Source organism: Fukomys damarensis, unplaced genomic scaffold (assembly GCF_012274545.1).
Source record: "Fukomys damarensis isolate Sample0158 unplaced genomic scaffold, DMR_v1.0_HiC HiC_scaffold_12, whole genome shotgun sequence".
Classification (NCBI taxonomy): domain Eukaryota; kingdom Metazoa; phylum Chordata; class Mammalia; order Rodentia; family Bathyergidae; genus Fukomys; species Fukomys damarensis.
The window spans coordinates 9504651-9515322 of record NW_022900924.1 but is presented as its reverse complement, the minus strand read 5'-3'; the positions used below and the strand labels follow the sequence as shown (position 1 = coordinate 9515322).

The following is a 10672-nucleotide window of genomic DNA, read 5'->3' as shown; positions in this document are numbered from 1 at the left end:
CTGCCTGAGAGCGTCATTTGGGCGGTCAACGCGGGCGGCGAGGCGCATGTGGACGTGCACGGGATCCACTTCCGCAAGGACCCTTTGGAAGGCCGGGTGGGCCGAGGTGAGACCCTCTTCGCCGAGCCGCGGGACCGGGGGCCGAGTTGCGGGATGCAGCCCGCGGATAGATGCAGGCCCTGAGCCCCGTCCTCGACTCTGTGGCCACTTCTCGAACGAAGTTTCTGCCCTGTTTCCTAAGGCACATGATCTGAGCCTAGGGCCTAGCACCATCTCGAAGCCACCTACCAACTGCGATCGAGGCAGAGAGTGGACGCGAAGTTATATTTGGACCTTACATCTTGCATTTTCTCAATCCCTTACCCCAGACCAAGCTGAGACAGTAAAGACAAGGGTGACTTCCTGCCCCCTCATTTTCCAGGCCTCGAGGAGACAGTTACAGGTAGATGCTTGCAGACGCAGAAATCATTGATCACTTTTCTTGCCCCTTTTGTAGGAGTGGGTCTTGTTTCTTAGCCAGAATAGCCAGGAATCATCGAAGAGGTTGGGCCAGGAAAGTTTGCTGGTAGCCTCCTCCTTCTCCCACCCTCCATTGGGGTGAGGAATATGTGCGTCTAAAAGTAGAAGCCACCCAGGGGGTGGTGGTATATTGCAGCCATCCTGCCTGTGAGTCTGGTGCCATTGTGTCAACTGGGTCATGCGGTGTAAGATCTGAATATCACAGAGTGCTACCGCCTGCTCCAGGTGGTCCCAGGGGCATGATTCCAGTTTAGGGGGAAAGTGGTTGTCACTTCGCTGGTTGAGCAACTGTGGTTTTTACAGAGCTTCACAGTTCCTAAAGATAGTTTGTGTAGGAATTGTTAAAAGCATAGATCCATTCCAGACCTAATAAAGGGATTTTCTTTTCTTTTTTCTTTGCTGCAACCTGGGTTTCTGAAGCAGGGGTTTCTGATGTAGGCCACCCTCCACCCTCAGACCTCTCTTGGGAGAAATCTGTTCTGGAGTCTTTGTTTCTGCTGTAAATGGGATTGGAAAACAGGTTTAAGAAGGAAGTTCCTAGCTTCATGCGTTGGAAGGAGATTTATGCTGTGTTCTGGGTTCAGAGGCTGCCAGATTGGCAGTATGCCACTCCAGACGACTAAGAGACAGACTTTCTCTCTTTTCCACATTGTCCAGATTTGGCATTTGGCTTTTACTAAAGAGTTTAACTTTGTGTTCTGGAAGTTTGTTATATTAGGAGTTTTTTGCTTTCCTACATGTGAAGGTCTTGGAACACAGGGCTGTTTTCTGAAGTTCTGTGTTTGTCTTGGAATTTATTTGGCCCTGGCATGTAAGCCTTAGTAGCCTGGGTTCAGCTGAGTCAGGGCTCCAGGCTTGCAGCAGGCAAAGCCACACTTCATAGGTCTTTACTATCTGTATCCTAGACCTCCTCTTTCTTCACAAGTGTGGTCAGGGAGGAAGGAGCCGTTTGAGGAAACTAGAGACAGTTTGTGAACTTTGCCTTTTGAAATAACAGAGGTAACAGTGGCAAGGGTAGTAGTGCAGACCTTGTCTTCAGACTTTTCGCTGGTTACTTTGTTCTGTTAGTTCCCCTGTGCAGAGGATAAAACAGATCACACATGAATAGTTCTCAGGTACCTTAGTCAGAAATTGATTTAATTTGCTGGAACATGTGTGGATTTGTTTGTTTGTTTGTTTGTTTTGACCTGGTCAGCAGTCAGCCAGGCTCTCCATCCTCACCTTGGCAGTTCCTTGGGAGGAGTTTAGTGTAACAGGTAAAATTACACGAGATCTACCAGAGCTCATGCATGTTGAGTCCTATCTTGGACACTGGTCTTTGGGGCATTGTATGATGGGAGGCCTGGAGCTCTGCTCTGTCTGCCATTCCGGATATGAGTTAGGCACCATTAAGGCATGGATCAGGAGCAAAGGGGTGAGGGTTGCCACATACAGCTTGGACCAGCTTGTTGCAATCTTGTACTTAACCAGGTTCCTGAGAGTAGCATTTTGCTGGCAGTAGGTCTGGGGCCGAGGTGTGCTTAAGCTTCTACTCAGGAATCAGCTTTCTAGTTTCTTCCGTGCACGGGAGACAGGTCCACCAAAGGAAGGGCAGCTGCTTGCTCTGCCTTTCCTCCTCTGCCCTGCTTAGATAAGGGTGTGCCAGGTATCTGGAGACCCTGGCCTCATGCAGCTATTTACACTAATTGCTGTAGAAGCTGTGTGTTTTACTTCTTTTCCCATGTACTTGTGATATTGTTTCCAGCCTTCCAAAGCACGTTTATTATATGAATAATAAATTCGGGTATTGGTTGCCAAGTTAGTCCAGATAAGAATTTGGCCTGCTTTTGAACTTGCTGTTTTTCTATGGTTTCTTTGTAGTTCCGCATTCTTGTAGGCCAGTGCACCTGGTTGCTTATGCTTTCAAAGGTACTTTCATGTTTACTGGAATTTTATTTCTGCCTTGAGGATAGCTAGTGTTGACAGCCTGGGAAAGGCATTTTTTTCAATCTGCTTCATCAGGTGAAAATAGCACTCTAGAAAGTGGTTCAGAGCAAGTCATGGTATCACATACCTGTAATTCTGACACTCTGGGAGACTGAGGCAGGTGGGTCTATAGTTCCCAGCCTGGTAATATAGTGATTTAGCAAGACCCTGTCTAAAAATAAAAAATAAGGCCCAGACATAGAGTTCAATGTGGAGGCCCTGATTTCTATCCCTAATATTGCCAAAAAGTTAAAAGAAAAGGAAAAAATGGTCAGCCACACTCACCTTGAGGTTTTGGCAGGTAGTGTATTCCAGGTTGTATTTAACTTGTTTATTGTGGGTTTTTTACTGAGTAGGAAAACACCTCACTGTTTGGCCTGAGGGCACACAGATTTGGCTTGACTTTTACGGAAAGGCTCTTTTCCTCTTTGTAGAAAGATACCTGCTAGGGCTGGGGATTTAGCTCAGTGGTTCCGCTGCCTACCTCTCAAGCACAAGGACTGGAGTTTGATCACCGATACCAAAAAAAAAAGAAGAAGATACTTGCTAAAGTTGTATAACCTTGAGGAACTTATTTTATTTCCCTGAGCCTTGTTTTTCTTCTCAATAATACTTTTCATGCTTTAGAAATTTCTGACATTAAAAATATTTTTTTTTTCTGACGTGACTGAAATTTTTTCTGTCGAGAGTAGGCTGAGTCACTACCCCCCCCATTACCTTTTACATGGAATTAAAAATAGGGCAGAACATGACTCCATGGGGCGGAAATGCTGGCTGGGGACCTGAGCCTATCGCATTACTAATTCTGTAGTCTGAAGGAAGACCCTTTCTGGGCAGCTTTCCGTCTGGCTGGGGAAGAATTTGGCGTGAGCGATCACAGCTTGAAAGATAGGGTGAGGGGTAGAGTCACTGCTGCCTCTGATTTGCTTATGGCCATGGGATTTTCTGAGAATGCTTTCCTTGTACTGTCCCTCGCAGGCATCCTTCATTTACAGCCCCTCACCACGTACTGGAAATCCATAGGTAGAGAATTTAGGTCATCGAATCCCTGTTTTCCTTGTCTTAGTCCATTCCAGTGATCAGGAGGCCTAGTGTGAGGATGCTGAGAGGTGCTGGTGCTCCATGAAGTACTTTATGGCCACGGTCTCACATAGAACAGGTTCTGGCTCATTCTGGGCTTCCCAGCTACAGGTTTTCCAGTTAGTTTTATTATTTCCTTTTTTTTTTGGTACCAGGGGTTGGACTCAGGACTTTGTGCTTGTGCTAAATCCCCTGCCATCCCTTTTTCTTTTAGTTCATTCTCTTAACTCCTCAGAATAGAGGCACTTATGTAGTGCTGTGTGTGTGTGTGTGTGTGTGTGTGTGTGTGTGCAAGAGGGAAAGGGGTTTATTTGGCATACAGTTTGTAGAGGTTTCAGTCCATAATGAACTGGCTCCAAGGCAGGTATGGCAAACAGGCATTGCAGAGGTGAAACAACGGGGTGCACACAAGGCAGCAAAGGCAACAAGAAAAGTTAACGGTGTCTCCCTGCCCCCTTTATTCAAACCACTTAGGGCGGGCAGCACTCACCCTTAATCCCAGTGCCCTTGAGCCTAGCCTTGCACCATGAATCCATTCCAGCTTCACACACTCTAGATCAAGCCTATGGCCACTTGAGGTTGGGGGGACATCTAGACCCTAACCGTAACACTCTGCCCTGGCCTCACAAAGACTCATGTGCCTTCCTTTACACAAAAACCATTTAGTCCATCTCTACGAGTTGCCAAAGTCCTAGCAGTTTCAGCATTGCTGAGAAGTCCAAGTCTCCTGAGATTGAAGGCAAACTCTTTTCTGCAAGCCCCCCTACTAATGAAAAGAGAGTCAACTTCCAACGTTCAATGGCGGGACATAGACATTACCATTCCAAGATGTACAAAGGAACAGAGCCAGAGTAAGTCCAAAATCCAGCAGAGGAAACACTAAATCCACAGCTCCATTTCCAGAATCTGAGGCCATCTGTGGCAGGTTGTGAACTCCGAAGGGCTTGGGTGGTATTGCCCGCGTGGCCCTTCTCCCACGGCTTCTCAGGCGGGCTCTGCTCCCTCGCAGCTTTCCCCAGACAGTCCATGCTCCTGGTTTCTCCAAACTTCTGGGGTCTCCATTGCACCTTCAGCTTCACACTCTCGGCGTCACACACGGCCCTCTCAGGGGCTCCCTGCCTGGCCTCCCAGGCCTTCCTCTGAAATGTGGGTGGTAGCCTTCCCGACCCCACAACTCTATCATTCTGCGTGCGCCTAAAACCAGCGCCATGTGGATGATGCCAAGGTCTGCTGCCAGTGGAGCAGCAGTAGCCAGGCTTCCCTCTGTTGGCGGTAGGGGTTGAGTGCCTGGATTGCTGAGTACTCGTGTGTACGCTCTGACTTAGCGGCATACCTGGTTGTCTCCCTGTTTCTCTTCCGTGTGAGGCCCACTGTATTCAGCTCTTCATAGATGTTTTTATCATCACAGCTCTATGGGTTAGGTGATAGCTGCCTTTTTTTTTTTTTTCCTGAGACATTTAAGTCTCACTATGTAATTTAGGTTGGCCTTGAATTCACTATGTAGTTCTGGCTGGCGTTGAACTCACAGAGCTCCTCCTGCCTCAGCTTCCTGAATTCTGGGACTTAACAGGCATGTGCTACCATGCTCAGCTGATATCTGAATTTTATAAGTGAGAAAATAGAACTAGGAAAAAAACTTGTTGAACATCACTTACTAGGTGACAGAGCCGGGATTCAAATCCAAGCCTGTCTTATTCTAAATCCTGGGCTGAAAAAAAAAAAAAAATGCCAGGTGTGGTGGCGCACACCTGTAATCCCAGCACTCAGGAGGCTGAGGCAGGAGGATCGCAGTTAGTTTAAGACCAGCCTGGGCTACACGGAGAGTTCTAGGACAGTCTCAACTTTTGAGACCCTGTCTCAAAAAACCAAAACCAACCAACCAAACAAAAAAATAAATAAAACCTGGGCTGAAATTTCCAAGGAGGCTGGCTACTTTATTGTTGAAAACTAAGAAGCAGCATATCATAGGCCCTCTGGCATTTTTCCTTTTTGGTTAACTAAGCTATAGTGCCGACTTCAGTGTGCTGACTGTATACGTCATTGTATTTTAGAGAAATCCGTTTAGTTGTGAAAGGCCGAGGAGGAAAGAATCCCTTTGTTGGTACCATCTCTTGGGACTTTGGCGAATGCAGGTTGGCTTGTGGCAGTTCCTTTAGAGTGGCCACTTGGGCTTTAAAGGGAAGATACTTAAAAGTAATTCTAAGGTTGTTAGGTAACTTCTGTTCACATGGCTGAATGTTCGCAGCCATGGGACTGAGACTGCCACAGGTTATATTACTGTCAGTTTCTTACTTTTTCCATTTGGCAAGAAATAAAGACCTCCCACACATGCACACAAAATTTTCTGTGTATCAGTAAATCAAATCTAGTTAATGTTCCAAATCTGTAAGGATCACAGTCCTTATGGCAGAAGGAAATTCTTAGAGCTCATTTGGAAGAGAAACAGAAGTCTTTTAGTCTTCAAAGGTGAGTGTCCCAGGGAAATGGGTTTTTGAGTCTGGGAAAAAGCTGGGAGGTGTTGGCAGTGCATCCTTTGTAATGCTACCCTTCTTTGATTTCTTGAGGAGAAATAGGAAGAAAAAGTCAGACGAAAGTGCATTGAGTTTCCTGTCCCATTGTCTCATCAGCCCATCTGATCTCATGAGTAGTGTCGCTTACAGGAATTGTTAACAGTTATGTTTATTGTGGGGGTGGGTGTTCACCTCAGCCACTGGGTCTCTTAGTTAATCTTTTACCTTTTACCACAGCCTCTCTGGAAATTTTGGTGGTTCAGAAAAAGCTCTGAGAATGCTGCTCAGGATCTCAGTGTCAAATGCCTTCAAGGTCACCTTGTGAGATTGAAAGGCAATCTTTTTTTTTCCCCTTGGGACAAGGCTATGTAGATCATGTTGGCCTTGAACTCATGGCGATTCTCCTGCCTCAGCCTCCCTAGCGTACTGGGTTTACAAGTATGTACCACCACATCTAGATAGGTAACTTTTTTTCTCTTACCAAGCCTTATTTCTCATCAGTTTGTGAAATAGGAAAGGTGCCTGCCCAGGACTTGGATGTCTTTTTTTTTTTTTTTGGTTTTTTGAGACAGGGTCTCACTATGTAGTTCTGACTGATCTGGAACTCACTGTGTAGCCCAGGCTGGTTTCGAACTCACAGTGATCCTCCTGCCTCGCCTCTCGCGTGCTGGGATTACAGGCGTGAGCCACCATGTCTGGCCTAGGACTTGGATATCTTAAGCCAGAGAAGTGTGTTCTCTTTCCTTCAGGTGCTGTAGCCTCTGTGCTGACAGTGGCGTGGCGTCTCTGTGTTGCAGGCCCGTTCTTCGTCGCCGCCATTGCCATTTGCTCATTCAGCGGACATGGCCAGTGCCCACTACCTGCCAGGCACTGCTGGCTACAGCAGCTACAGTAGAGTGTTCTTTGCTGTTGGTTTAACTGAGGAAATGTTCAAGAGAGTTGGTGGAGCTTTTTTGAGTCTGCGAGAAGCAGCTTGGTTGGACCTAAAGGAAATTAGAACACATCCACCTTCTTTTTATGAACTGTTTCTCTTTGCCAGCCTTGGATCTTTTTGAATGGAAAATTGTGGAAAACCAAAAGCTGGAATCTTAGCCAAAAGGCTGAGAAGTGATTGGAATCTTATTTATAAGAAAAACAATACAGACATTCCCAACCAGATAATCCTGTTTAGACTCTGCTTTTTCTGATGGACTGAGTCACCTTGCTTGAGTTCCTGACTGTCGCCTGGTTACAGGAGATTGCTCTGCCTCTCTCCCGCTCGGGAACCAGACTCTTGCCTCGCAGCGGTTTCTTCACGTAATGAGGTGGACTTGTTCTCTTCCTGTCCTTCTCAGACAGCCAGGAGGTATTGCAGTGCGCTTTCATGAAGCTTGCTGTGAAGGTTATAAGGGCTGTTGGGTGATTAGTGCCTGGTTGTTTTTCATGTTACTCCTCCATGGTAATGGTTATCTGATCGGCCCTTGTGTGAGCTCTGCTTGGAGCCAGGTACAGAGGGGCTGGCCTCTTCTGCTAGGAGGGTTATTAGCATTGCCCTGGAAATGTTTCTGGTGGTATTGGGGCCCCTTTTATATCTTGCCTCTGACGTCCTTTCTCTTTGTCTTTCATCCTCAGCCTCCGATTACGGCATGAAACTGCCAATACTGCGTTCCAATCCTGAGGACCAGATCTTGTATCAAACAGAGCGGTACAATGAGGAGACTTTTGGCTACGAAGTGCCCATCAAAGAAGAGGGGGACTATGTGCTGGTGTTGAAATTTGCTGAAGTCTACTTTGCACAGTCCCAGCAAAAGGTAAGGCCTGGTTGGGCCTCGGTTTGACCAGAGGGATGTTGCTGCTGGGACAGTCCTCTGTTACGGGGTCAGAAAGTGTGAGAGCCTCCCCAGAAGGAGAGATGAATTTGAGGATGGTAGATTCCTTCTGCACCCAGAAAAGCCATGTTGCATCGCCCATGGACTTGTGCTTGGGGTTTCCTTGGGGGTTGGCATCAGAAGTGCCAGAATACTAGTTTTGGTTATTAACTGGGCCTCTTATGGCCTTCCTGGTTATTTTTCCCCTCCTTAGTTTTCAGCACCTTCTTGTAGCCTTATCCTTTTCTTCTGCCTTTTTCTGTAAATCTCTTCCTTTCCATGGCTTTGTATTTCTGTACTTTGTATGAAACTTCCTTAGCAGTGAAGCAACATGTTTTTGTTTTTTGGGTTTTTTTCCTCATTGAGTTTATTGGTACATTTTAGGTATACAGTACAGTTAACATTCTTCACTGGGATCTTGTACCAGCAGCATGGTTTTGATTTGGCTCAGGTAATGGACTCTAATCACCCTGGAATATACCCAGACTCGTCATTTCTTAAATTATTTTTGAACTTGAAGCCCAGGCAGTTGCATGATCTCCAATTCCTTGAAGAGGTTGGAGGCTGGTGGTTTTGATGTTTTATTTTCTAACCCTGGAAGGTATTTGATGTACGATTGAACGGCCATGTCGTGGTGAAGGACTTGGATATCTTTGATCGTGTTGGACACAGCACGGCTCACGATGAAATCATCCCTATGAGCATCAGAAAGGGGAAACTGAGTGTCCAGGGGGAGGTATCTACCTTCACAGGGAAACTCTACATTGAGTTTGTCAAGGTAACTCATCACTGAGGAAGGGCTGAGGGAGTGGGTGAGGGGAAGGTGTTGGCTGCCCTGTGGGGTTAACCCCGTTTTGCTGTTTCCTAGGGGTACTATGACAATCCCAAAGTCTGTGCACTCTATATCATGGCTGGGACCGTGGATGGTAAGTTGTGCTTTTGACCTGCTTTTTGACTTGTGCTGAAGGTTCAGGTTAAGGCAAACCTTGGGAAATAAGTAGTTAAGTTAAAGGTCATTATTTTGGAAACGCCTTTAAGCCATATAGTGGGCAGTTCAGAGTCGGATGGGTGAGGACAAAGTATTGCGCGGTACTAGCCACAGGCTTTGAAGGGAGACTGCTCTGTGTTCATATTCTCTGCTACCATTTAATCAGCTGTTTCATTTGGGGGACCCCCCCCAACACCAGGGATCAAACTTAGGACCTTGCGCTTGCCAGGCATGTGCAGCGCCACTGAGCTACATCCCCTGCCCCATCTTGAAAAAAATTTTTAACTTCCCAATAAACCTGAATTAATTATGGTCCCTGTTGGGATGCCTGATTCTGGTAGTCATTTGGAATTGCCTAGAACCTGTCTTCGTTCCATTTCCTTGTTTGTTTGATACCTATTTTCTAGGGGAATGCAGCAAAAGAAAAAATCCCTTAGGGTTCTGGTAGGTTCTGACTCTAGTGTTGCTGGACTACACTGAGATGAAAGATCATCTTTTTTTTTTTTTTTAAAGGTCATTTGTTAATGTCACTTTGAACTTGGGACCCAGCCCAAGGTATCTTTTTTTCTCAAGGTTTAGATTATCCTGGCTGCCAGCTTTCCAGGCTGACTTTTGCAGGGAAAGCTTGTGTCTTAAATGGTCTTTCTCCATCCCACTTCTGCCTTTCCCCAACTCATCTGAACGCACTGAAGATCTCATCTTCTTGTCTTGCTGTCCCCCTAACACTGATAGGATGACATTTAGGAAGATTCTATTTTGCACCAAACGGCTCTGTGCTTGAATCCCCAAGGAAGAGGCAGGACAAGTGCAGTGTGGGTCGAGAGCCCAAAAGCCTGTAGATCGACTCATCTTCCGTTACTGTGTTAATTGGGGCCTATGGGAGGAAGGAGGGGGCATTTGAGAGGTTAAATTTTGGGTACTAGGTCATTGTCCCTGTCTAATCTGGGTATCTAAAGAAAAGTGGGGCAGGAAAGGGAGAGAGAGAGAGTGAGCCTCCTTGTGGGCAGGACTTTTGCTTCTTAGTTAAATCTGAGGGAGACTGGTGTTCATAATACTCTGTAGCTAGAGACTATGTCTGCTATTTCTGTTCCCTCCTGTGGACACTGAGGAGGTCACAGGAGTCTCCCCAGCTCCCTTCCCACTGAGCTATATCCCTAGCTTTTTTAAAAATTTTGAGACAGTCACGACTAAGTTGCCCAGGTTGGGCATGGATCTGTAATCCTCCTGGTTTAGCCTCCCAGAATGCATTGCTAGGCTCATTTGCTGTTCGTAAGGGTCTTACTTAAATGCTGTGGTGAGCCTTGCTTGATAGTTATTTTCTTTCTTGTATTAGATGTACCAAAGCTGCAGCCTCATCCAGGGTTAGAGAAGAAAGAAGAGGAAGAAGAAGAAGAAGAATATGATGAAGGGTCTAATCCCAAAAGACAGACCAATAAGAACCGGGTGCAGTCGGGCCCCCGCACACCCAACCCCTATGCCTCGGACAACAGCAGCCTCATGTTTCCCATCCTGGTGGCCTTTGGAGTCTTCATTCCAACCCTCTTCTGCCTCTGCCGGTTGTGAGAATGAGTGACCATCCTGAGCAGGGTGGAGGGGAGTGGGAAAGAAACCAAATATGTTGGTTTTGGTTTCTGTATTTTTCACAATAACGAACCCCTGCCCCCTGCAAAAAAAAAAAAAAAAAAAAAAAAAAAAAAAAAAAAAAAAAAAAAAAAAAAAAAAAAAAAAACCCACAAACAAAAAACAAAAAGGAAAAAAGTGGA

General features: G+C 46.2%; 1 protein-coding gene across 1 annotated transcript; it reads left to right on the top strand.

Moving 5' to 3' along the window:
- Positions 1-6: 6 nt before the first annotated feature.
- Mlec (malectin) lies at positions 7-10601 on the top strand. The gene is made up of 5 exons (XM_010604175.2): positions 7-106; positions 7686-7864; positions 8523-8699; positions 8790-8847; positions 10243-10601. The coding sequence occupies exons 2-5, from the start codon at positions 7700-7702 to the stop codon at positions 10470-10472; spliced, it is 630 nt and encodes a 209-aa protein (XP_010602477.2). The 5' UTR covers positions 7-106; positions 7686-7699; the 3' UTR covers positions 10473-10601.
- The last annotated feature ends 71 nt before the right edge of the window (positions 10602-10672 follow it).

What these genes read in the sequence shown, in the direction of transcription:
- Mlec (XM_010604175.2), top strand. Translation starts at nt 7,700, where the DNA reads ATGAAACTGCCAATACTGCGTTCCAATCCTGAGGACCAGATCTTGTAT. An exon ending in TTGCACAGTCCCAGCAAAAG is followed by an intron (nt 7,865 to 8,522) that starts GTAAGGCCTGGT and finishes TAACCCTGGAAG; the next exon opens with GTATTTGATGTACGATTGAA. An exon ending in TCTACATTGAGTTTGTCAAG is followed by an intron (nt 8,700 to 8,789) that starts GTAACTCATCAC and finishes GCTGTTTCCTAG; the next exon opens with GGGTACTATGACAATCCCAA.